The sequence below is a fragment of the Leopardus geoffroyi genome, chromosome D3, assembly GCF_018350155.1.
Source record: "Leopardus geoffroyi isolate Oge1 chromosome D3, O.geoffroyi_Oge1_pat1.0, whole genome shotgun sequence".
In the NCBI taxonomy this organism is placed as follows: domain Eukaryota; kingdom Metazoa; phylum Chordata; class Mammalia; order Carnivora; family Felidae; genus Leopardus; species Leopardus geoffroyi.
Genome location: NC_059339.1, coordinates 66,982,120 through 67,009,369, shown reverse-complemented (window position 1 = coordinate 67,009,369; position 27,250 = coordinate 66,982,120). Strand labels below are relative to the sequence as shown.

Here is a 27,250-nt window from a genome sequence, read left to right as displayed (position 1 = left end):
TTGCCCCTTTTTAAACCTGTGTATTTCCCTAGTTCTGCCCAGTCAAAAGGCCAAGAAGCAATGATAACCCAGTTAGCAAGGAGCACCCCTAATTGTGAGGTTTCAGTCTCTAAATATTATTTTTCCCATTAAAGGATATGATGAGCACAATTCAGAAAATTTAGACATATTACAGGACAGTCTCCCTGGCAGCAATCAAGGCAGTGGTAACTAAGGGAAAAAAGCAGGGGGTGGGGGGCAGGGGGAGTCTGTTCTAGATTAAAGGAGACTTATGAGAACAACCAATTACAAAATGCAAACCTTGTTTGGATACCAGTTCAGCAAATCAATTCTAAAAAGACATTTGGAACAATATGAGAAATCTGAATATAAACTGGGTATTTGATGATATGGAAGAATCACTGTTAATTTTGTTGGGTATGATAATGGCATTGTACAGTAATATAAGAAAATGTCCTTTTTTATTTTTACTCTTTCAATGTTTATTTTGAGATGGGGGAGAGAGAGAGAGAGAGAGAGAGAGAGCACAGGAATAGGGGAGGGACAGAGACAGAGAGGGAGAATCCCAAGCAGGCTCTGCACTGTCAATGCAGAGCCTGATGTGGGGCTTGAACTCACAAACCGTGAGATCACAACCTGAGCCAATAATCAAGAGTCAGATACTTAACTGACTGAGCCACTCAGACATGCCGAAAATGTCCTTTTCAAAAAGATGTATAGTAAAATATATTTGTGAGAAGTAACATGACAGTCTGGAATATACTTTAAAACATTGCAGCAAAATGAGGGAGGGGGCAAGAATAGATTATATCAATCAGGCAAGATGTTAGTTACCGAAACTGGGAAATGGTGCTTTTTCCTCTTCTTTAGTGTCTGTTTGGAGTTTTTCATACTAAAAAGTTTTTTTAGAGTCCAGCATTGCTCAAGGACAGATCCAAAAGAACGTATCTTTTTTAATTAAAAAAATTTTTAATGTTTATTTATTTTTGAGAGAGACAGAGTGAGCAGGAGAGAGGCAGAGAGACAGAGGGAGACACAGAATGTGAAGCGGGCTCTAGGCTCCAAGTTGTCAGCACAGAGCCCAATGCGGCACTGGAACTTGGGAAGGGCGAGATCATGACCTGAGCCGAAGCCTGACCCTTAACTGATGGAGCCCACCAGGCACCCCTGGATCCGAAGGTACGTTGTAATGATTCAAGCAAAGCCCAAAAGCATGTGTGTATTTGCCATTTGCCATAATGAGGGGCAATTCTTTTGGAAAAGCCCTTCTAAGCTTCTTTAATTTTTGATTGTCTTTTTTTTTTTTTTCTTCTCAGACCATTTTATGTGGGGTTTACCAAAAATGATCACCTCAGGGGACTTGTGGCAGCACAGAAACTTCCTCAACAAAACCCTAGGTGTTCACTGGCAGTAGAAGTTTCTCTATCCCTCTAGAAAATGTGTAGCTCTCCCCGGGGGGCACAGACGGTCCCGGAGTCATGCACGAAGCTTCAGTTTCCACGCACCCTTCCCGGCTGACTCCCACAGTCACCCCGGGACATGAGGAAAGTGGTTATGACCAACCCCACTGCAAACAGCTGAAGCAACAGAGGTCCTTTCTCGGAGGCATTTCGCAATCGTTTATTTGAATGATAGTTCTCTGTTTGGACTCCACTGTAATATTTGTGTATAAATGCCTCTATCATGAAAACATAAGATGCTGATCACCTTACACATTAGTGCAGTCTCATAAATTTGAGGGGAGGTGGAGCCAGGCAGAAATTAGGAATATATTTAAAATAACAGATTCCACATGAATGTCATCATCTCTTTTCAGTGACTTCTTTGGGAGCCTAGATGACCAGCATGCACAACAGCATGCACAACATTCATCTTTGAATGTAGAAACACAAATGGATGGGGTGGGGGTGGGGGAACAGTGTCACAAGTCCCAGCTCTGTTGCAGATTTGCTGTTGACTTTGGGTGGATTGACCTTCCTTGACCTTGGACCCTACCTGCAAATGGGAAGAACAACATTTCCTTATCTGTCTCCTGTTTTACCTGCCTCAAAAGAGATAATGTGTGTGAAAATATTCTTGGGACTATAAAGGAATTAGAGTTATTTTTTAAATATACTCTCCAAGTAGATAGTTTTTCCCTAGTCAACATCTCTTATTTCCCAATTCTACTTCTAGAATTGTTCTTTAACCACTCTGGGATACAGCTTGAATAAAACACTCAGAGAGTAGATTATATTTTCAATTAGAGATTATTTAGCTTCCTATTTACTATGTAACATTAAAGGTTTTCCTCCTAATTTAAAAAGTTTGATTTTAATACTGTTAAAGTATAAACATATTATTTCTGGAATATTCCTGAGTCCTAAAGATTTTAGCATTGTATTAGTTCTCTGCCAAAGCCCTGCTTAAATACAGTAAATAATTTGGCTTTAAACTCAAAATGTCCATTGAAAATTTTTTTTATGTTTATTTCTTTTTGAGACAGGGACAGAAAAGACAGAGCATGAGTGGGGGAGGGGCAGAGAGAGAAGGAGACACAGAATCTGAAGCAGGGTCCAGGCTCTGAGCTGTCAGCACAGAGCCTGACATGGGGCATGAACCCATGAACCATGAGATCATGACCTGAGCTGAAGTCGGACACTTAACCAACTGAGCCACCCGGGTACCCTTCAAAATGTCCATTTTAAGTATTGCTAGTGGTAGGCCTGGCTTATGTTCCTTCTTTTAAGGCAGATTCTTTCATGGTACAGATAGCAAGGACTGAGGCCTTGACCAAGAAAGACTTCAGATTAATCTTCCAGGGCTGGAACCAAACGTTGAGACTTGGCCCAAATTGGGCAATATAACGTCTTCATCTGTACTCAGTGTCTCATGGAAATGCATTTAAAATGTACTAAGATCTCTTACCATGGCAGGTTAGAAGCTGCTAAGACAAACACGAGATCTTCTGAGCGAGCCAGCCCGTCCATCTGCACCAGTAACTCTGTCTTCATCCGGAGGCTTCCTTCGTGTTCTCCCCTACAGAGAGACACAGAGGTGAGGTTCTCCCAGGACAGAGTCTTTGCTTCCAGGACAAGAGTGGCACTCACGACATTGATTCAGTGCCTGTAGAACAGGTTCCCTGCCTCATTCCCGGGAGCCACTTGTAGGAGAGTTGAAGGAAACGAGTAGTTTGGTATTATTTTCACATAGAGAGTGAGAGAAAGGAAGTAAATGAATATAATGACGACATTGAGAAGAAAACCAAAAATTGGCAGTGAACTAGAAAATAACTAAAGGGCAGACAGTACTACTAATCGATTGAACGCAGCCAGGCTGGGTCTCTCTGTAGTAGTATTATTTGCCCTTTGTAAAAACGGATAATTGAGAATAATCCTTTCGTTTATACAGCAGGCATGAAAGTGCTTTTATACACCATAGTTCTTTTCATATAATTTATGGATATACTCTATTGAAGAAGAGAGATAAGCTGCATTGAATCTGTTTCATTCTCTTCTAATAAGAGGCACGATAATGACACGGAGAGTATGTTTTCCTTGCACAGCCTGCTGGGGCTGTCTGCTGTGCAGATTCACCCTCCAAGCCCCACCTCCACCGCAGCCAAAGACCCTCCCGCTATGAAGGAGCTCACTCCAGGACCTAACAATCTAAACTGGCTCTGAATCCGGACTATATTCAGCAGGCTCTCCTTCCTCTTCACTTGTATAGACTGAGTTAAAAGGACAAAAAATGCCTTTCTTGGACAACACGACATTCAACTTCTCCTCTCTGGGCATGTGTAGTGGCAGCATCAGTTAGGTATGTGTTTTTGTTAAGAACTGTACCACTCACTGTCAAACTACCTTTTCCCAAGAGAAAGGACAGTGTCACAGTATAGTTATGTATTTATTTAGGATTTACCAATACTTATTCTTTTCATATGACCCAGGAAGTTCTCAGAGCACCTGCCTTTATTCCCTGACTCTAGTTTTAGGGGTCAAGTTCCAGGCAAGGAAGCTGCCATTCAGTGTAAAACTCGGAGTACAGTCAAAGGCAGGAGATAAAGCTTCCAAATTAGCCATTCAAAGCTGTGGGAAACCCCGGGAATGGAGATTGACAAAGTGAATGTAAGAATGAGTGCACAGTTCACTCTGGTAGGGCAGGCCAGGTGGGCTGGGTCTTTGCAGACAGAATGACCACTAAGGTGGTCTGGTGGGTGCCTATCCAGGTGTCTGTGCATGTCTGCCCCTGTCAGGTCCTGTATAGAGAGGCAGAGCATCTAGCCTGAGGCTGACAAGCACCCATGAAGCCATGGAAATTGTCCCATTGACCTCAATGCCATCAATCCCCTGGATCCTGGGTGCATCTTAATGGTTGCTTTTCCCTGTTAGGAAAATGATTTTCAATAAGTAAAATTTCATAAATTATAGTTGTACTTCCAAGAAGTTGAGTATTTGCCTTTTATCACTATTAGTTCTGCCTTGATGATGGTGTGTCCATGAGAGGCCATTAATACATGCCGCTGTGTTGAGATTTCCCAGAGACCTGTTTTTCCAAGCCAGGTTTAGTAAGAAGTTCCAAAGAAGAATACTTCTGATGAAGACAGAAAGAGTTTCTTAAAACACGCGCACACACACACACACACACACACACACACACACACAAGGCTCACTGTAGTCTGAGATGTGTTCTTTCCTGCTGGGGACGTTAGTGGACACTTAATCTTTAGAGGTAACATATGTGACATATTTAAAATCAGACAGGCTGACCCACCACCTGATGTCACAGAAAAGTGCTGGCTTCCCTGGCCTCACACACTTTGTCGAGAGCTACCTCTTGGGACTTGGCCTTTGCAGCCCCATTCCCCACAGGCAGCCCCTCTGGCTCCAGAGGAGGTGGTCACGAGCAGCTATTTTGAGCCAGCAAGACCGTTATGGCAGCCTGGGATCGTGGGGCTGGGTGATCTTCAGGCCTGAAAACCACTCTGTGGGGAAAGGGGGAAGGGAGGATGACATTTCCTCCGGTTATAAAAACTACTTAAATCAGCTATTCAGTTAACAGGATCTAATTTAAAGACCTTTCCATGTGTCTGCAGAAAATTTGTGGGCTTATTAATAGGCTCATTCTGCTGGTAAATGTCGATGGGCTTCCGACCATCAAACACACTTACAAGAGGGGAGAAGTGATGACCGAAAAAAAAAAAAACCCTGTCTGTTACCCAGGAGCCGTGCCTCTCTGACTCATCACTGACTCCAACTCGTCCAGGAAGATGGTGGAGGGGGCGTGATAGCGGGCGAGTTCAAATAACACCTGGGTGGGAGAGAAGCAACCACATGTTCAAATTCATATAGTTAAGTTAAAGTTCTCAGATGCTCCCAGAGATTAAGAGCTTAGAATGGCTGTAATGTTAAGTATTTATGCTGCACTCTGTTCTTTCATAATAACTTTATAATCATTACTCCTTAGCACAACCCCATGGGGTTGGATGGTCCAATTATTTCCATTTATCACTTGACAAAATTAGAGCCAGAGAGAGTTAGTGGTTAGTTCAAGGTTACTAATCATAAATGGGAGAGCTTAAGCTAAAACTCAATACCTGAGCTCTAGTTGGTTAGTTAGCCCCCGAGACTCCCTGCCAATAACATGTTCCGTATGGACAAAAAAGCCTTGGAATATGTAAAGTCATTTAATGGTTTTCCCTCAACCTTTCAGGACAATGAGAGAGGGTCATTCTCAGAAGGAAGAATTGTAGGGGAAGGATACAGTTCCAGTTATGGGTAACAAGAAGAATTTTGCCCCTTTCTGCTCCCCAAATTACTCCACGGGGTCCTTATGCCACTCCAAACACTGTTGTTTGGTAGGTTCAGGTACTTTGAGGGAATTTAAGGCAATTCCCAATTGAATAAAATGTTCCATTCCAGAATAAAATATTATAGACTGAACAAGAACAGGAAAACAGCCAGCAAAAGAACAGACATATAAAAACAAAATAAAGAGCTCTAAAGGGAGATGTGGTAGTGATGAAAAGAGTATAAAAAACTAAAGCTTTTTTTTTTAACCTTGAAACTGATCTCTTGAGCATCATATACAATTCTTCACTGGTTGATCGGAGAAAGCAGTAGAGACTTAGAAAAGAATAGAGGTTCTTTAATAGGCAAAGGGGATTTATTCTCCATGTCACTTAGCGCTAGCAAAGTATCACAGAACAAATCAGAGGAGAAGAGCCCAGAAAAGGCCAGATTGTGTTTTCCTGGGTAGTGGCAGGTTGCCCCTTGCCGGTCTCCCCATCACTGAGTGGGAAGTCCCTCACCTTCACCACTGCTTGTACGTGTGGTGCACCCATGCTCATGAGCAAGTATTTTCCTTTCACAGAATCCTGTTTCATTCGGCCAAGACAGTTGGCTCAGCCTAATGAACTGAGAGAACAGTGTCAACGCCGGGACACCCATCACGAATGCCTTTTAGACACGATAGCGATGCACTCATTAGAAGCAAGCAACTTGTTTTCCTTGTCACAAAAAGAAAAGCCCCAATACAGCTGATATTAAGGGTGATTACAATAGCAGCAATCTACCCAATGAAAAGTGGAATATCAGAACTCTTTCATAGAACCATACATGTTTTTAAGGTGCTCCCCAAGGTGCAGAGAGACCAAGGGGCCCTATGAGACCAAACGCCCAGTTGGAAGGAGAACCGCATCCGGACCCTGTGTCTCCATATTGACCATACCACTGCTCTTCCCACTGCCAAAGAATATATAGAACTCCAGGTAAGTGCGCTGGAAGCGTTAGTCCAAAATTTTCAAAAGTACTTGGAGGAAGTTAAATCATACAACTAGGGGTGGGGGTGGGGGAGGGTGTTGAAAGATGTAAGCACCAACAGGTGTGTGCATTTGCTAAAGAGACCACTCAACTATTCAATAGCATCAATTCCTAGCAGGCATGAACATTAGGAGGGGAGGGAGGAACATAACCCAAGGGTTCCCTATAAATAACTCTTTAATTGGAATAGGAAGAGAAACAAATGGTAGGAAAGCTTCTCTGATGTAGAGGAAGGTCCTGAAGGGTTCTCTTTATCTGAAAGCTTCATAGTAAAGATTTTGACAGCATGACCAAGATTTTCCAGGTGAGGATCCTTCCAAGAGCTCAGAAAATAATTTCTGAGACGATAGAGGATGAGATCCCTCAAGGTTAGGAGAGGTTATCTGTTTTCCCTTTGAATTATTTTTTTAAATATCCAAAACCAGAAGTGCATTTCACAGAAAAAAAAGGAAATACAAATATCTTCTAAACCTATAAAAAGATGCTCAAGGTCATTCAGAGTTAAATGCATATTTGAGCACTGAAATATTAATTTCACTATCAGATTGGCAAAGATTTTTTTATTATTTTTAAAGATTTTTTAAATGCTAATTTATTTTTGAGAGAGAGCACAAGCAGGGGAGGGGCAGAGAGAGAGGGGAACAGAGGGTCCAAAGTAGGCTCCTTGCCATCAGCACAGAGTCCGACTCGGGGCTCAAGCTCACGAAACACGAGATGGTGACCCGAGCCGAAGTCGGACGCTTAACTGACTGGGCCACCCAGGTGTCCCAAAGATTTCTAAATTTGGGTGCTACACAGTGTTGGCCAGGGTGGGGGAAGCAAACACGCACACGATTTATGGGTGTAGAAGCTGGTGCAACCCTGTTGTCAGGCAATTTGGCAATCAGTGATCTTTCATTCTCTCTGACCTAGCAATTCTGCTTAAGAGAAGTCATCTTACACTACTATATACGCAAGGACATGGATATGGTAAGATTGTCTGCTGTAGCTTTTTGTTCATGATAGCAGGAGGCTAGAAACAACCTAACTGTTGTTTACATTAGAAATAGCCATTAAGAAGAGACTGGTTAAATACATTTTGCAATGAACATTCCATGCAATGAAATCTGATACAGACTCATAAAAGAACATGTTCTGTCTACAATAGTGTGGAACAATATTCAAGTTATATTGGTAAGTGTGAACAAAAACAAAAGTTATAGAAGGATATGTGTAGTACGTTCCTACTGACATTTAGTAAAGAAAGAAGATATAGATGCAGTTGTTGGTATTTATATAAATATGATAAATGTTCTGGAAGGCTGCACTAGCAACTGTAGCAGTTGCCCCTGGGGAGAAGGTTCAGGGGTCTATATGCCCTTTTGTATCTTTTTTTTTTTTTTCAAAAATACGAATTATTTTTAAAATATATGGGAAAGGAGGGGGAGAAATTGAGGAAGGAATCATTTCCTCACCCCTAGAATTTTAACAAAATAATTCTGAAGCAGAAGAAAACTTTAGTTAAATAAAATGCTCACACAGAATAGAGAGTTCTTGTTAAGTGACTTTTCTGGCTATCCCACATTAAACAAGACAATTCTTTTAGTAGTTTCAATCTTTGTTAAGGATATTCATAAAATATTTGAATTTGTTCTTCTGTCTAAGGAAGTCCTGTCCAGAGAATATAATGTAATCTTTCTTTGAGCATCCTGCAGTGTTTTGTGCTCATAGCTGTAAACACCACTTTTTCATGACAGAAGATGAATCTAAACTGAGTCTGGGGGCATCTCCTAAGAGTTTTAGTGTTCCGCAGCAAATAGAAATGGAATGTTAAAAAAAAAATCTTCGGGGGCGCCTGGGTTAGCATCTGACTTCGGCTCAGGTCATGATCTCATGGTTCATGAGTTCGAGCCCCACGTCCTGCTCTGTGCTGACAGCTCAGAGCCGGAGGCTGCTTTGGATTCTGTGTCTCCCTCTCTGTCTCCTGCTCAAGCTCTGTCTCTCTCTGTCTCTCAAAAATAAATAAACATTGAAAAAAATAACTATTATATATGAGAATACTATTTAGGAGAAAATTCAGACCAGAGAAAGAGGTCTAGAAATAACAGAGATGGCAAAATAAGCTGACCAAAAAAAAAAAAAAAAAAAAAAATCTTCAGGCTGATGATTTTATAGTTAGTCAGATTTCAGCTCATTGAAATCAAGCTAACTAGAATCACATGGAACCCCAAAATTTAGGAACAGGTGAGTTCAAACCCTATCTTTGGACCTGGCACTAAGTTAGACTCAAAGAACAAAGGAACAGATGTCAACATGGATTTCTACAAATTACAATCTCAATGGGGTGATAAGAATTCGTAGGGGCCCCTGGGTGCCTCAGTCGGTTGAGCCTCTGACTGGATTTTGGCTCAGGTCATGATCTCACGGTTTATGAGATCAAAGCTGCGTCGGGCCCTGTGCTTACCCAATGGAGCCTGCTTGGGATTCTTTCTCTCCCTCTCTCTCTCTGCCCCCTCCCCTGCTCATTCAAAGGAAGAATTTATAAAAACTTACACATTTGAAGTAACTTGAGAAAAGTATCAAAGTAATAAATAATAGGTCATTTTAGGTAAATCAATCCTATAAAAATATTCTATTATGACTTCCAAGGAAGCCATAATATTTTGAAAATAAGTCATCTAAGGGAATGTAACCTAAGCAAAATATTTTAGAGTAAATTTCTTTTCAGAAAATTTATAGTATTTACATTTACTTAGTATTGATTACTTGCCAGTCATTCTACAGAATTCAATAGTTTAACAGGATTTCTGAGAAGGACCCACTTTACATTGAGGAGTAAATCATAAACAGGTGTTCTCATAAGATAACTGGGAAGTATAGTAAAAAATGTTACATTATATTTTATATAAAATATACTTTCTATTTCTCTCCTAAGGAGAGAAAAAACTCTAAGGCTATGGGGCACTGTGGAGGAAAGTTGCTCAGACCATCTGAAAGAATAATTGTCTTAAATTTCTTGATTCTTTGAGTATGTAGTGTAGGGACTTGCAGACAGTAGCAGCCTCTCAAATGTTAACTGAATATACCACACATGCTTAATAATAAATGCTTCTTGAATGAACAAAAAAAAAATATTCCACTTCATAAACAACCTTTTCCCCAGATTCCATTCCTAAGCTACATGAATCACAAAAGGACCATTGGTCAAATTCCCAAAGGAAAGGACATCATGTTTTGCTCATGGGGACAGGATTAATATCCACCTATAATAGTCAATCAATCCATCTTCTGGGTTTTTAGTAATCAAGATCCGGGATAAATTCTAACACATAAATCGCTTAAAAACAAATAAGCTCTAACATCATTTTGTACCACTGTATTTGCTGGCACTTATTCCGAAAACACAAAATCAGGAATTCCTACCCGAACAAGTTTTTCTGAATCCCCTCTCCATTTGCTGACAATGGTAGACGCAGAAATGTTAAAGAAGGTTGTTTTGCACTCCGTGGCCACAGCTTTGGCCAGTAAAGTCTTCCCTGTACCTAGAGACACATGGGGATGAATTGTGAGCAACACTTGAACTCCATCCCTCTGCTAACAGATAGAAGTCAGTGTCACAAGAAGTCGGTGAAAAAGGAGATGGTTACCTAGCGGTCATTAGCCCCAGCGCTGAATGAGGACAGGACAAGTCGTCATACACACACACACTTAATATCAAGACCCAAACAGAAAGATTCCTTTACCTGGAGGGCCATAGAGCAGCAGTCCTTTCCAGGGGGAGAGAATTCCTGTAAACAGCTGTGGGTACTATGGAAACAAGGAACAAAGAAGAGGTTTGGTATCCGTATGTCAGCCTACACACCCTTAGCACAATCGAATGAAGCCAGAGTGAAACACAGCACAATTCAGAGAGTCAGCCTTTTTTTAAGGCTGGCTGCTTCCATTTACATCATATTTATCCCAGGTTGACTTTCACACTTGATAGGAATGCGTGGCTTAATATTTGTGGCTTTTTACAAGAGCAGTTTTGTTTTGTTTTGTTTTGTTTTGTTTTGTTTTGTTTTAAGGAAAAGAAAGGCATACGTGGGTGCTTTTCTTCTCCATTACAATAGTTATTGCCTACATACATAACATGATTTCCCCCAGGGGTCTATATACAGGGTATTTGGCAATCTTTTGAATGTTGTGAACAGGGAGTGCCCTTTAAGATAAACACCAGAACCGACAAAGGTGTGTGCGAATTAGGCATGAAGCTATGGTGAAGCCTGATTTAGAAGCTGGGAACCTTGGTGCTGAATGCATTATGAGACACTGACTCCAAACAGGACATACATGAACTTCAGTGATTCTCTCCCGTTAGTTCAAATTCAGACAATCTGGAGCATAGGTAGAGTTGACAGAGAACAAGGAAGAAGGAAAAACAATAGTATGATTATAACTAGCTATTAGTTTCTTGCTGGTGCTAATGTCAAAATCTCGATGTCATCACATACAGAGCTTATGATACTATGGAGATAACACATCCAGAGAGTTTCAATGAGAGGTCCTATCCTTTCCAGAAGACTTGTACTGTAGAGCCATTCAGAGGAAAGGGTGAATAAATTCCCACTAGTTCTGAATACCAGCATATTTTTTACTCCCATGTCAGAACACAGAAAGGGGAAAGACATTCCAAATTCATTGATTTTTGTCTCATTAGAATAGAAGCAGCCAAAAATCAGGGGCTGCATGGGCTCAGTGGTAATAATAAGTAGGTTATTCAATACAATAAATTTGTTATCTTCACTGGGGAAGATCACAGAAAATGGCCGCAAATTATCTCTGCAGCTCCTCCCACCACATGAATCTGGACTTGGCCTTGTGACTTTGGCCAATGAGACATCAGCAAGTAGAAGAAGAGACGTGGGAGATGCTGTTGGATTGGGACCTGCCCTTTCTTGCTTCTGTCTGGGAACCCTCTGTCACCATGGGAACAAGACTCGGTCTGCCTGCCGGAGGATGAGAGGCACGTGGAGAAGTCTCAGTCGTTCTGTTTATTCCAGCTTCCCCAGCCACCCTGGCTGATGCCCCGGATGTGGGAGTGAGCCCAGCCAGTATCATGTGGCAAAGAGATGAGTTGGCCCTGCTGGGCCCAGCCCAAACGGCATAGCCCCACAGGCGCACATAAGTAAGTGATTGTTGTTTTCTAAGGTGCGAAGTTTTGGGGTGGTCTGTTTTACAGCCAGAGCTATGTGGTACACTGACCTTCTCAGTACCACAGTTGTAAACCCACCATGGAAAGTCCTGTTTTTCTATTTTCTTTCCTGTTTAGTGAACCACTCTGCACAAAGACTTGTCAGGAATAAGCAATGAGCACAACACGGTGGCTTTCCTGCTGGTGCCCTGGAAGGGGCTGTCTAGTCCTTACAACCAGTCAAAGCAAAACCCCAGGTGATGTGGGTATTGGGGAGGGTAGGCGGTAAGATGTATAGAAGCAAAGTGAGAGGCCCTCTCTTACAGGAGGTATTTCTGCTATAATACGTATATTTTTAGGGAGGCAGGCTAATTTGAACCTATCTATAGCAACTGGCAAATCATATATATTAGAGTCTTAGATCTTAAATGATCACTTGAACAGACACCTGCCTTGAACCAATATGTAACATGATTCCAAATTGCCTACAACGGACTGGGCCTTGGTACTCCAACGTTTAACCAAATACTGTGACACAGGCAAAAAGTTAACTTGATGGCAGAAAAACATCCTGTCCTCTTCCTGATGGGTGCATGACATACAGTTTGTCCAATGGATAATGAACAGAAATACCCCCACGAGGCTTCCCATCCTTACCCTTATAGGGTACACGACAGCTTCTTTGACTAACTGCTTGGCTGCATCGAGTCCAATAATGTCATTCCACTTTATGTTTGGACTATGGAGATAAATGTCCTGCAATGCACATTTGATCATTTTGTTAAAACTAGTGTTTTCCTCCACAGCTGTAATAAACACAGGAGCAGCAGAATACTTGACTTACAATAGGATGGAAAGGTGATAAAAACTTTTCATGTTAGATATACGTATATATACATATTGTAATCATGGGCTAGCTCACTAAATGGATGCCATGAACATATTCAGTGATTTTTCCCTGAAGAAGATATTGGTGATACAATATGGTACTTTTAAGAGGGAAAAAAAAATCTCCTAACGATGGACTATACCTGTCTTCAGTTAATAGCAAACCGTGCTGATTTACGGCTGTAATCAAAGAGGCTACAGAATATGCCTTCAAATTACATTGGCTTTTACTGCAAAACATAGTTCCTAGCCAGTGCCTGGCTCCCCTTGCTCCTTGATCTCTCAAACGCTTTCTTAATTTGTGGCCTAAGAGAGATCATGCTCCTCTGAAACCAATTTCTTTTTCCCTAGTGATCACCCCTACTTTCCATCAGGAGCAATTGGTCCTACAAAATTCAAGGAAGCCAACAACCAGGCAAAAGTGTGGTTTGCCCTCTCCTTGTGGAGCCCTGTAGCAACCATCTGGGGCAATCAATTAAGGCCGGTTTTACTGATAATTCATTTAAAGTTTCCAAACGTCAATTTCACAAGCCACCTCGCAACAGTCAGGGCCTTTCTCAGTAGGAGCTCTTTCAGGCAAACTGAGTAACTAGTGTGTTACATCAAAAAAAGAAAAAGCTCCCTCTTTCAAGTCATTCTGAGTGACTACAGAACAATCTGGAAACTAGTTTTATGTGTATTTAATTTTTAAATAAACAATACACGCACATGGTTCAAAAACACACGTTTTCAATGCTGGTGACATGTTTTGTCCCCACCCCTGTTGCCTGTCTCCCCATATCCCTCTGCCACGGATGACAACTTTTATTAGAGAAACTATTCATTCAAGTGATTTTAGGCGTGAACCATTCCTGGGCGGGATGGCAGCGAGAGCACATCTATCTTCCAAAATCTTGGGAGAACCCTCCCTGTCTTTAGACAGTGTATCTGCCTGCTAGCCCACCAGCCACTCGCATTCTTACTACCACACTTTCTTAGAAGAAGCTTGGCACACAGTGGGGATTGATCTACCCTGGAATTCAAAGCAGCCATAGATAAAAGCAGTATTCCTTGCCCTCTTCTAGAGCTGACATTGAGTTCCACATAGCAGTATTTAATTTCCCAATGGGAAGTTCCTCCTCATAGCCGCAAAACTTATCAGTCAGAACTCAACAGGACTGCCTCATGAGGTGGTGAGCTCCCCAACACTGTAAGCATTCAAGCAGGGACTGAACGACTACTTCCCGTGGCACTGTAGGAAAGATGCCAGGTGGAATCATTTCAGGCCACTTCTCCTCTACACGTCCGTTATCATTAGTTATGGTATCCTTTTGCAGAAACGGTAACAAAAAGGATATTTTTCTCTGCTCTCTTGTGCATCCGAATTACCACAGCCTGGCTCAATCCTCATCCTCTCTCACTGGTAATAACTTGAGAGCTGGTCTCCTTATCTCTATTTCTTTGATCTCCATCCACCACCCTGTCATCAGGACATCTGAGTAGCCCATTCTCCCGATGGACACCTTTCAAAGATTCTGCATGTCCTCCAGACAACTTCCAATGCTGGGCTAGTGCTCACTATGCCCCTGGCTCAGGAACTCTGGCCTCTCTCTGCAACCCCATTCCCCACCACTCCTTGGGGCTCATTCAGCTCAAAGCAGTAGGATTTCACAGTGTGTTTGGCCCAGAACCCTCCAGCCTCCCTCTTCTACTTTTTCACGTGCCTATTTCTTATGTATCTTCTTCCCTAGTGCTTTCCCCACCCTTTGGCACAAAATACCCCTCCTTTGGGTTCTCCAAGTGCACCTTACCCATGGGATGAGAGACTCTTTCAGGCAAGGACTGTGTCTGATTTGTTCATCTTTGTGTTTCCAGCCCCCACCGCATGCTTGACACCTAATAGGTGCGGTAACAGCTGCGGAACTGAACAGCCAGAGCTGGGAACCCTTAATTACTGCAGAATAGCTGTGCATTTTTTGGAACATATTAAACATCTCTCCGAGTCTGTCTAGGTTGCAGTCTTTCATTAAATATGAGATCGCTGGATATCAGATAAATAGCCTATAACTCAGGAATCTATTCTGTTCCCAAGGAACTTGCCCAAAGTCACACAGCTAGAAAAAGAAGGATGTAGAAATCAAATCCAGGTCAACTGATTCAGGAGCCGGTATCGTTAACCATGAGACTCCACTGCCTTTAAATTCTGAAGGGTAAGCTTGAAATTCAGTAGTCTGGATGATAAGCTCTTTCCTGCTAATCTTGTTTTTCATGGAAATTTCCAATTATGAAATCATCAGACTCCCAATATCTCTGTTTCTAGACTTTGACTGTTTAAACAAGACACAGACATGCTCTTTCCTTCTCTAAGAGGCTTTCTCTCCTTAACTGTTGGCTCTGCTCTAAAACCTTTCACCTGTCCCTTGCCTTCCAAGTCTGTTTCCCTTTTGGTTTTCTTGGCCTCTGTAGTGAGATGGTGGGCTCTTTGTATTGTAATTTTATGATTCTATAATTTATTTATCATGCATTATTGTGCCTCTAAACAATATGAGTGCCTTTGCAAGTGGGGGCACTTTATAAATAAATGATCATATTTATTGTTATTAATAAAAGAAGCAGCCCACAATGCTCCAGGAGCCCCGATCCGCCTCCGTAAATTTGTGAATTGAATATCAGATCTTACCCGGCTCACCACGGCTGCCAATTCTCGCATCTCACTATTCATGCCAATAAATGCACTCAGAGGTTTCAACAGTCGTTCCTGATGATGGGAACAGAAAGTTTTACGTTACAATATTGTTCATAACTTAGAAAGCAAAACAGGATGCAGATCTCAGTGACATAAATGGTGGCAGATAGCTGTGACCTTTGAGTTGATCTCAAAATTTCTCTGGACTCAAAATTATATTTCTAAAGTTTGTCCTGATGTTGGTAGTTTGCAAGACGAATGTCACATCTTAGCCACTTACTGAGGGGTCTGGGTTACAGTCAAGGCTGTTCAAGCCAACTTCGCTGGTTGCTCCTTTGATGGCATCTGTGAGCAGCCCTCGGAAGTCAATGATTTGGCCCTGAAAGGGAGTAATGGTTATTTACACCATTAAAACATAAGAGAAGACAATCCTCAATAGCTCAGCTTCTGTAAATCAAGACACATTTATGTACTTTGGTATGTAGGACACACAAAGTGAAGCTTTGAAAAGAACCTGCACTGGGCCTCCTGGGTGGCTCAGTCACTTGAGTCCTGCTCAGGTCATGATCCTGGGGTCGTGGGACTGAGCCCTATGTCGGGCTCTGCACTAACCACGGAACCTGCTTAAGATTCTCTCTCTTTCTCTCTCTCTGCCCCTCTCTGTCTCTGCTTCTGCCCCCTCCCCTGCTCACATGTGCTTACTCTCTCTCTAAAATAAAAAATATTTTTTTAATAAAATAAAAAGAACCCGCACTAATAATGAACAAGATGATTTCCTCAAGTTGGGCACTCTAGAAGAAAAAATAAGTTGAAATAAATTCCTTAGAATGAAGTTGGTTTGAATAAAAATTCACAAGCATTTTTCAGTTCCTGACGCCATGCCATATGCTTCCTTACAGGTCTGGCTCCCCTATATTGTCTCATCCTTTGAGACATTTCACACACAGGAAGAACTCATCATCAGGAGAGTGATGATAGTTCCCATTAACCATCATGTACATTCTCCACTCAGTAGAGTCCCAGCTAACAAGTGACTTAAGGCCAGGTTTAAACCCAGATATCTGCCTCCCGTACTCCTCCCAATGCCACCTCATTTCCCCCGCAGGCAGAAGGAGAAAGGAAGGATGCATGCAAGAAAAAAGTAATTAGCAGTAGCCAGCACTTACCGAGTGTATATTATATGCTGGACACTCTGCTAACATTCTCCACTCGTTATGATATCTTTCTAATTAAAAACGTTTTTTTAAATGTTTATTCATTTTTGAGAGAGACAGAGACAGAGTGTGAGCAGGGGAGGGGCAGAGAAAGAGGGAGACACAGAATCCGAATCAGGCTTCAGGCTCCAGGCTCCAAGCTGTCAGCACAGATCCTGACGTGGGGCTGGAACTCATAAGCCGCAAGATCATGACCTCAGCTGAAGTTGGCACTTAACCTACTGAGCCACCCAGGCGCCCCTTTTTAAAATTTTTTTAATGTTTATTTATTTTTGAGAGAGAGAGAGAGAGAGAGAACCCATATACTTGAGGACCTTAAAAGGAGGCAGTTCAAGCCAATGAGAGCTCCCTTAATTTCCAGGGAGATGCTTCCAGCCTCCCCTCCAAACACACACACAGTCAGAGTTTAGTTCGCCCCAGAAGAGCCAGCCAGGGGTAAGTATGAAGTCCTGTAGTTTGAGAACTTGCTTGAAGAAAGATGACTCTTAAAAAGACACCCAACCCCAGAAGTTACAATCAAGAGAAACCTGCTGGGTGTTGATACTGCTTCACCTTTCCAAAGGACAGGTTTTAACCTACCTTTTGCCTACAGCCACCCAATCTGGGTCTTCTCTGTTTGAGAAACGGTTATTTCTGAATCAAGACATGAGGTTCATTATGAAAGGGGTAGAAATATTTAGTATGGATAAGACCCACCCTATTTCAACTGAGGTTTCATGGTTCACATGGAATGACACGTAAGCCTAGAGCCACATCTCCATGGAGAAAAAGTGCCATCGCTCATCAGTTACCACCAATGGGGGAAGAAAGAATGGGTAGGCCATCATAACTCCTTCAATAATACAGAACACCCATGCTGATCATTTCAGTCGTGGGATTTTTAAGCTGAAAGTGACGTTGGAAGCCGTCTCTTCCAAACTCCTGAGTTTACAAATAGGGAAACTGAGCTTCTTCGAGGTGGGGCACATCCTTCAAGACCAGACCAGAACACCAGGGCTGTAATCCTCATCCAGTGCTCCTCTCAGTTCACTGCACAGCCAGCCTTTGACCGTCACCTATTAGCTTTCCTCTTTGACAAAAACAGCCTTTTTTACTTTCATTTTTACAAAGAAAAGGGATGCCCCCTTTTGGTTCTAGATTCACGAATGCCACTTACTTTTCGTGGGTGGACGTTTTCTTCTCCGCTGCCTTTGGGGATTCCTGATATACTCAAGCCAAAGTCAGCGCCCTCCATGGGAGTATTATTGACAGTCTCCTGGGGAAAGAGGAAGACAGCAAGAAGCCAGCTGGGGAAGCAAGTTCCACATGCTGGTGGAAAATGCCTATTCCAGCATCCAGAATCACACACCGGATATCAATTCAGTAAATGGGAACCTCATGTGTCATTCGGCCACTTCTGTGCAGACCCAACAAGATGAATTCACTGTCTGCCTGTGCCATACGGGAAGAGCTGTCACCAGAAGCTACAGGCTTTGAGCAGCTTTTCCAGTGGAGGAAACCGTTGTGCCTCAACCCATCCCCGTTCACACTGGCTTGCCTGTTCTATAACGAGGTATCTGAGGCCAGGGGTGGCTGAGTTTGGAGGTGGAGCTGAGTCAACAGTCAACTGCTTCCTGCGGATTCCCCTGCACCACCTTCGGCTCCCTTCCACCTGAGCCAGACTGCAATGGCCAGAAGTGTACAACCTCCTCGAGAGTGAGAGGTTCCTTCTGACAATCGAGTTTCACGAGGACTCCTTTCTCCCCTGCCAGGGATCTCTGACACTCTTTCTTCCCATTCTTTTTCACTATTTCCATTAGTTCTCTTTCCTCTGAAACCTGGTATGTTTGTTCTGACCCAGGAGGTTGGAGGTATGAATCCCCTGAGTTAGAAGCCATTGATTTCCCCCGCCTGCTGGGCTCTGTCCTCTTGCTGACCACCCTGTCCCCAAGATTGTTTTGCAGGGAGGTCTGGAGTGAAGACCAACCATTTGTGTTTTGGAGAAACCCAGCCATTCCTGAGGCCATCCTTGACTTAGTCGTAAGAGTCCAGGAATGTGCTTTGGGACAGGAAAGATGTGCCACCTATAGTTACTTCAAATGGGATGATCGAGCTCTGTAGCAACCAGCCCCCTGCTCTGACTGGACCCAGGGCTTAGCCCTCGAGGACTGTTTCCCAGTACTCCAACCAGGGGGAAGGCTGGCGGAAGGAAGGAGACTTCCCACTCGAATTAAGAAACCTTAGGAAGGCTAGAGACTTGCCTGTGGTTTTAATTCAGTATACTGGAAGAAAATCTACAATGTAACAAAATCACACAAAAATGAATAAATGTGACTCTTTTCTCAGGGCTATTTCTCAGCCACCTGCAGTTTTACCAATACCAGCAAAGCCATCCAGACCTGTTTAGGATGCTCCTTATGGACGGATTTGGCATCCCCTGGCTTCCCCGCCGTGGTTCTGGACCGTGGCCTCTGCTGACTGATCTTGGGAAGATTTTGACAACTGTCGCTCATCACCCTAGGGGAGGGAACAAAGACCCTGGAGGAAATTATTCAAACCATTTAATTTGAGGTAACTAAACAACCTGTGTAGCCGACTGAAAAAGAGTTCTACAAAGATGTGCAGATGTGGCACCATTGGGCCCTTCCATTTGCACTGTCCTGACACCCTGGCCATCCTGGCTCTGACTTGCTCCACTCTACCCCTTGGGTTCCTCCAAGAGCAAGCTAGAGGGTCCACCTCCTCCTGGAGGCCCCCAACCCCCTCTTCATTTTCCCTTCAAGCCACCTGGCTCCAGCTCTTCTGCCGATAGCTCTGTATTCCTAAGAACACATGACTTTTGCAAGCATTTTCCAATGTTTCTTCCCACCTTCCTTAAAGAACAGTATGCAGCCCAGGGGTCACGTTGTGGGGAGGAAGGAGGAAGCCTAGGGATTTGCCTGTAGTTTTGATCCAGTGTGCTGGGTGTACTTAAAATAGTTCTCATCAGGCTGCGTACAACCAACATGGAAAGGTGCTCACTTCGGCAGCCCGTATACTAAAACAGCGAAGGGGCTTGTGCAAGGGAAGCAAACCTTACCTCATCTCTGTTGTCACAGATCTTCATATTTGCCAAACAGATTTTCACCAAATATTGTTCACTTAAGGCAAAACATATTGATGGGTCTGGACGCCAGACAGTGGCTACCTCTCTTGGAGATGGGATGCATTGATCGGGAAGAGAGCCTGCTGGGGGGCTGGGGTGGTGGCGCTTACGAGAGTATATGGACATTTGACTGCATATGTGTTATATGCATCAATATAAAGGTAAAATAAAGTTGTTCGCTAGGTCCTTGGAATGAGAAATTCAGTTTTGGAAAATTAGCAGATAGGAGATGACATCAGAGAAAGGCAGGACTGCTCGGGGGGCCGACCGTGAAGTCCCACATCTGAACTTGTTTGGGTTTTCTCCATTCCTTTGTCCTTACGTGTAAGATGTGTTTGCAGGAGTTTTGCTGGAAGTATTTCTCCCCTGTCCTAAGGGGTCTCAGAGAGCATCTATTTCTCCATTTCTTTTTGAGAAAGGAGGAGTTGTATCTAATATAAACACCTAGCCAGCAAAAGACCACCCATGCCAATAATAATGCCAGCGTCCACACACGACGACCCCGGTGTTGGCCCACTGGGGTGGGTATCATAAGAGGTGGACAGCTGACAGTTTCTCGGAACATTGTTTTTCATCTGTAAACTAGGAACACAAACGTCTGTTCCTCAGGCCTTTGGCTGGCACAAAAATGAAGTGTCTATGAAATGAATACCAAACATGTTACAAGTGCAAACCCTTATGAATAGCACTGATTTAAATGCAATGAGGTCATATATATACATATGTAGTGAAGCTTGCCTAACGTCATTGCAGGGCAGACAGGGAACAGGGAGTCTGTTTTCCTGCTTTGATTTCCCTTTGGAGGCAAGTGGTTCACAGATCTGCTTTAACACGATCAGAGACAAGTTCTTAATGTGCAAAGCAATGTGATTCATTCCCAGTCAGCTCTAATGATTGTAAAATTCATCCTAATATGGGACCAAATCCACCCCGCTATAATTTTAGGTGCCCCTCCTGAGTATGCCCTGTGGAATTCTACAAAGAAGGCTCAGTCCCTCTTTAGAGGGTGAAGACTGGTGCTGTGTTGTTCTAGGGGTACTGCCTCCCCATGGGTTCCAGTCTTCAAGCTAACCCTCTCCAGTTGCCCCAATCATTCCTAAGGTTACCTGGCTCCCAGATTCATCCTCATCCTGGTCACCTTTCCTTTGTCCACAGTCTTCTGACCACAACAGAGTCACCTCCTATTTTGGGGACGCTGTATTTCTATCAGTGAGGCCCGAGACCACATTAGCAGCCACATCACACTGTTGTGATCACCCTCACCTTATCTGTTGTGAACTCAGATTTCTAGGTCCCTGATTTTGTAATGAGGGAGCTATTTGTCATTAGTCTTTGGTTGGAGCTTACACCTTATTTCATTAAATTTCATTGTGTTATTTTGGGCCCATCTTCCAAATTGTCCAGATTTTTTGGCATCCTAATTCTGTTATCCATCACATTAAATAAACTTTCCTCCACTCAGTTATCTGCAAATCTGTAAACTGGGAGCTTGCTCTCTGGTGTGAAATGCAAGCATTAGGAAAAGGCACTTTCATTTGTTAATAGCCAGTCTCATGACACAACCTTTCATTTCAATAGCTATCTTCAATTACAAAATTGTAAACAAACAGCATTCATTACTTTCCTAATTATCCTTCCTGACTCCAGCCATTTGCTGTCTGACCTTTACGCCTGCCACGTACAAACGTTTACTCAGAGACGAGCTGAGGACACCCAAGCTGTCAAGCTGCCTCCCTGAAGAGAAGCAAAGTGCTCGAAAGACATTCACTCTTGGAATGTTCTCCTAGGTAAGGAATGCTGGGGAAGTTCCAGGCATGAATACGTGGCTGAAACATAATCAGAACCCAAATGCATGCCAAAGCTGGCTTCTTTAAATGCTCCTCACTTTTTTGGTTCAAAAGTAGTTATCGTTTGTTGTCAGAGTCTGACTAGCTTTATGGAAACTGTAAATAAATGGATAATGCTTTGGTCAAAACGATAAAATTGTACAAAACAAAGTTAGCCTCAGGCAGAGCATCATTGGGAGTATTATCATGAGGCATGCATGGGTGCTTGCTACGTGTGGGGACCTCACTGTGTGTTAGAAACTTGCTCCAAGCTTGTGAGGAGCAGAGCCAGGAATTGAACCTGGGTCTTGCAATCTCTGAGGTCCATACTCTTCATAGCACATAGCCTTGAAAGAGCACTAGTGAATGCAGTTATCTGTGGTAAAACCAGGAGAACCCATAGATGTTGGCTCATGTCTTGGACGTCTGTAACGTGTGGGGAACCCATTGCTGGGCCCACTAAGGTCACATGATCACAGTCTGCAATTGCTGGTAGACAGATAGGGAACCGAGCTGGAGAATCTTCTGGAAAGGGATCCCACAAACTCTTAGAGCTGGGTTGGTCAAGAGGAATTACCATTCACTTTACCTTCTGGTCTTCCCTCCACTTCTTTGTGGTAAATTATTTTCCACTGTAGCAAAACAAATATTGGAGGACAAGGAATGAATTTAATTTTTAAGAGAAAGTGATTTTTCAGATATGTTTGCCCTTTTACATTGTTCTCAAAATTTGTGCTGTAGCCTTGTGGGGTCCCGGAGCTCTAAGCTATTCTCATATAGAAAGAAGTGAAACTACCAGCAGAAGGAAAGAAACCCATGTTTCCCAAGCATTTCTGCATGGAGAAAGACCCCAAAGCCCTTAGATATTAATTGAGTTGGAGACCATGAACCTGGTGGCAACTTCAGTGTGGGCCAACTTTACGGTTACCATTACATTAAGTTTTCATGAACTTGACACCATTTTGCTGTGGTCCGTGGGACACCAGGATGATTGCATGAACACTTACCAGTCGTACTCTGCCAGTTTACCTTAAAAAAAAGACATTGTGTCTAATATCCCAGGAGAATATGGTTCCAGACTAAATCAGAACCAGCAATCTAGAAATTAGATCTTGTCAATAATAGTCCTGGTGGCCCAGGAGTCAGTGCTTCTCTGCCCAAACCCAGACCCAGCAACCAGCCAAGGACAGGGAGCTCTGAACTCTGCCCTGGAAAGGAGCTCAGATAAATATCCCTTCCAGCTCAGAGATGCGCCCCCAGCTATTTTTAATTGACATTCCTCTTGGTTTCCTGGTCCCCACATGAAATGTTAAAGTCTGTGGCTTAACAAGTGCCTTGTAAACAGGACAATGATCTCCCTTGGTTTATAATTACTTCCCCCACTTACAGACTTCCAAGTCAATGTTACTACAAAACATAGGGCCCTCGCTTTAGATCTTTCCTCCAGCCAGCCTCCTTGACTGCTAACCTATACTGGGTCTTTGCATTATATTGATCATTATCTGGATTGATGGCTTTCAAAAGCATTTCATTATCTATACATGAGCTATTAGCTTCACCAATACTCATTTTCATGTTATTTTCAAGATAGATAATAGGTCTTCCTAACAACAACAACAAAAAGTCTTCTGTCTTTTATCCTCTTCCAACAGCTCTTTCCATTTTTAAAGAAATGAAAGTAACGTTGGTCTTCTAAAAAGCACCTGTGATGCACTGGGGTTTTGCTTTCATTGTCCTAAAACACACATACCTCAAACAAATGCCACCATGACTAAAGGGACATCACTGCCTGGCCGATCATGTTTCTATTTCTGTACAGGATCTGATACAGGCTATACAATCTTTCTGGTCTATTCTTTCAGTGCGGGGAGGGGGAGAGTAGCATCTATCTGAGAATAAAATGAGGAAGAAACACTAATCTTAAAGATGAGAAAAAACGTTATTTCTAGAAAATAGCCATGTACCTGTGTCTGATGCCTTTTTGACAATTTTGGGGTATTTCTGAAATTTTACAAAATAATAGCTCTCATATTCCATCAAAATAGTTTCAAGGTCGATGTTGTCACAGACTTCAAAGCGTCGTAGCCCCAGTTTAGTTTCTTGCTCCAAAGCATTGGCTGCATCGATATATCTGGCCATTTCACAGAAGAAAAAACAACAAAAATTAACTCTGGGTAAAAAGAATAAAGGCAAACAGGCATTACAAGTCCACAGAGACTCAATACAAATATTAAGCTTATATTAAGCAGTACATTCGATGAAAATTACAATATATGAGGTTTGCCTATAGAAGGAGCCCACATATGTTAAGTATATCCAAGTACTGTTTTTCAAACCAGTTGCCTCTGGAAGCTACATACTTATTCTAATGATGTCATCGTTGTTCAAAACATTTTTGGAAGTGCTTAGAAGTCAAATGAGTAAATCGACTAAGAAAATGTCCTGTGTTTTCTCATTTCTAGCCAAAATTGAGTATTTGCCCAACTTGATTACCTCTTTATTCACCAGCATTAATTTTAGATAACATCTGGCAATTGTTAAACCCAAATTTAAGCCCAAGAGGCAAGATGTGCCATGATTGTGGCACCTGAAAAGCATAGGTCATGAGTTCTAAAGGAAATTCCAGAAATATGTTGATCAATATCATCAAAGAGATTGAGTATAAGAAGAAGTCATCTGCTGGGCCATGTTATTTCTGGTCATTTTTCTTCAGTCACACATCTACACTACCCGGTGACTGTGGGTGGAAGCATAATCTTCACCGGGGTTCTTCACTGTCACTTTGAACCTGTTGTGGTCTCAGCAATGCTCTGTCTCCCAATCCTCTGAAAGTGGAAAGACTTTCCACATTTTAATCTTAGTTCTCAACTTCTTATGAAACCAAAGACTCTCCTGAAAAATGGGCAAATATGCCCAAATCAGCATACAATTTCATCCAAGGACATTGGATTAAGAATTTTTGCCTCAGGATAGACTTCTTTCTGTTTGATTCAAATCTGGGAAGGTAGGAGAAAACTTTCTTTTATATTATGCTCTCTTCCCTTCACCAGATTCAGGTCAGTTGGAACACTGAACTTTCTTAAACGAGGTTGCCATGATTATTTCCAGTGACCTTGCTAAACTTTAAAGAAACTGCAAAACATCAATTGGCTGTAGTCAGTCAGCCTCTATACACATTGATGGCTCACCAGGCTTCTATTCTGTGTCTTAATCCCCATTTTACAGAGAGAAAAACTAACTCTGTCCTAGGAATAATTTTTGTTTAGTATTAAGTAATGCATGCTCATTTGAGAAAAAACTAGAAAATACAAGTAAGTCAAAAGAAAATTCCACTACCTTTGCCTATCTTTCCAAACATTTTTAATGACTAAATACATATATACTTACATATATACACTTGTAAAGCTCTATATATGTATATACACACACACATATATATGCATATATAGATATATGTTATATATATATTGTGTGTGTGTGTGTGTGTGTGTGTGTGAGAGAGAGAGAGAGAGAGAGAGAACATACACTATAGACTGCTTGTAGTCTTTACTCACATCACATTATATTGAACTCTTTCCAGGATCATGGGCTTTTGACTTACACAAAAATTATAAGAATAGATGATAGTAGGCCTCATAGATCCCAAACTAATTAATCGGGGAACAAAACTGCTTCTGCGTGTTGCTACTACATTGTTTGAGCTTGAATGAAATCTGAATTTAATGAGATTGGCTGGAGGAGCCACTAGAGGTTCTCAACCAACAGAGTGACAGGATGGGACGTCAGGAAGAGGAGTGAGCAGTAATGAGCATGACATAGTGGGAGAGATGGGGAGGCTGTTAACAGGTGCTCAGACCCAGAAAGCAGCGTGTGTAGTCCTCGAACCAGCAGCTGTGATCCTCCACTGTCGGACCTCACTTGTTCTCCCACACACAGCCCAACTCTGGTCTTTCTCCACTTATGCCTCTTCTTTCTCTGTGAGCCTGCCTGCAATGTCCTTGTGCATCATGTCTATCCATCTTCTCCACATCTTTCTAGACCAGCTCACCTTGCCGTCTCTACAAAGCTTTTCTCTGGTTGTTTATTCCAATCCACTGTAACCTAGCCTCTTGATGAGGATAAATCCTTGGTCTTTTATTAAAGACAGGTCTGCTTTTCCAACATTGATATGTCTTTTAAAAATACCTACAGTTTACTTTTCATCTTGACATATACTCCTAAGTGCCTTTACCAGCAGGTCTCAGGAAAATGGTCAATTCTACTAGAATTTTCATTGATTTGAGATGCAAGGGGCCATCTCGTGGCAGAAAGGGGAAATGCATGCTTTGTAAATACACAGTCGAAGGGATAAACTATGCTGACTTTTCTTTGTCTTTTGTTTTAGTGGTTCTCCTTTCTGAGATAGTTTCTTGGCACAGTTACCACTTAAGGCTGGATAATTCTGTTGTGGGATGCTGTCCTGTGCATTGAAGGATGTTTAGCAGCATCCCAGACATTGCCAAATGCTCCCCAAGAGGCAAAATCACCCCAGTTGAGAACTGCTGCTCTAACTTGAAAGTTCAAGCCCTAAGCCTGAAACCTGAATATTTTCTTCCTAGATGAAACCTGGAAAGAAAGGAAACTGGAAAGTAAATAGTGGATGAGCTCTCTTCCTCATAAAACCCAGCACATCTGCAGCCTTCATTGTAAAGGCTTGCACATTTCCCGATCAGGTAGGTGGCCAAACTCAGATGTTTCCAAATTTCCTCCCCTGCCAGTTATTGAATGGCATTGTCCGGAAAAGAAAGGGGGCATAGGTCATCCAGTAAATGCGATACCTTTATTTTGAGGGAAGGAGAATTGAGGAATAAGAGTGTGATCTCTGTGTATGTAGCTTGCTATAGGGCCCTGGGAATCTGATTTGATAGGCCTGAAACCTGAATGGGAAAGGGAAGGTATCTCATGACTGGGTAGCTTTGTTAGAGTTTTCAAAATGCATAATGGGAATATCTGTGTCAATGAGGCCATAAAATTATGAATCTAGGTTGCTGATGGTGGGGGCAGGGACAGGCAGAGTACAAGGGATATTTAGGGGTGAAGCTATTCAATGTAATACTACAATGCTGGATGCATGACATTATGAATTTGTCAAAACTCATGGAACCATTCAACACAAGAGTAAACCCTGATGTGAACTATGGACATTAGCTAACAGTAATATGTCAAGATTGGGGGCACCTGGGCTGCTCAGTCCGTTGAGCATGAGACTCTTGATTTCAACTCAGGTTACGATCCCAGGGTCATAGGGTCAAGCCCCGTGTTGGGCTCCACAATGAGTGTGGAGCCTGCTTAAGATTCTCTCTCTCTGTCTCTCTCTCTGTCTCTCTCTCTGTCTCTCTCTCTCTGCTCCTCTCCCTCGCTCACACCCTCTCTCTAAAATAATATGTATATATACACACATATACATATAGGTACATCTACATACACACATGCACACACACACAGATATTTATATATAAAGATTAGTTCACCAATTATAACACACGTACCACACCAATGTAAGATGTTAGTAACAGGGTATACTGGCTAGGGTAGGGGGATT

The 27,250-nt window shown here is 42.5% G+C and overlaps 1 protein-coding gene and 2 long non-coding RNA genes across 6 annotated transcripts in view; 2 read left to right on the top strand and 1 right to left on the bottom strand.

The window, feature by feature from the left end:
• KATNAL2 (katanin catalytic subunit A1 like 2) overlaps window positions 1–27,250 on the bottom strand; it is a 68,370-nt gene that overhangs the window by 13,968 nt on the left and 27,152 nt on the right. For 2 of the 3 annotated variants that reach the window (XM_045457670.1, XM_045457671.1), the window contains exons 3-13: window positions 23,634–23,800; window positions 22,259–22,301; window positions 19,098–19,215; window positions 17,876–17,974; window positions 15,786–15,884; window positions 15,500–15,577; window positions 12,610–12,708; window positions 10,523–10,586; window positions 10,203–10,321; window positions 5,198–5,289; window positions 2,908–3,018 (exon numbers count right to left, since the gene is read on the bottom strand). In XM_045457670.1, the coding sequence (XP_045313626.1) occupies window positions 2,908–3,018; window positions 5,198–5,289; window positions 10,203–10,321; window positions 10,523–10,586; window positions 12,610–12,708; window positions 15,500–15,577; window positions 15,786–15,884; window positions 17,876–17,974; window positions 19,098–19,215; window positions 22,259–22,301; window positions 23,634–23,800 (1,089 nt within the window). The remainder of the gene's footprint in view (window positions 1–2,907; window positions 3,019–5,197; window positions 5,290–10,202; window positions 10,322–10,522; window positions 10,587–12,609; window positions 12,709–15,499; window positions 15,578–15,785; window positions 15,885–17,875; window positions 17,975–19,097; window positions 19,216–22,258; window positions 22,302–23,633; window positions 23,801–27,250) is intronic. The other variant, XM_045457672.1, reaches the window with a different exon arrangement.
• On the top strand, window positions 2,939–12,811 carry LOC123587705. Of its 2 annotated transcripts, none has more exons than XR_006707466.1 (4): window positions 2,939–3,036; window positions 6,608–6,748; window positions 11,607–11,946; window positions 12,091–12,664. It is a non-coding gene; the product is annotated as an uncharacterized LOC123587705 (long non-coding RNA). The 2 variants fall into 2 exon arrangements; XR_006707465.1 differs by lacking the exon at window positions 2,939–3,036 and adding an exon at window positions 12,759–12,811 and having other exon boundaries at window positions 5,983–6,748; window positions 12,091–12,209.
• On the top strand, window positions 19,052–26,873 carry LOC123587706. The gene is made up of 3 exons (XR_006707467.1): window positions 19,052–19,269; window positions 21,491–21,630; window positions 26,268–26,873. It is a non-coding gene; the product is annotated as an uncharacterized LOC123587706 (long non-coding RNA).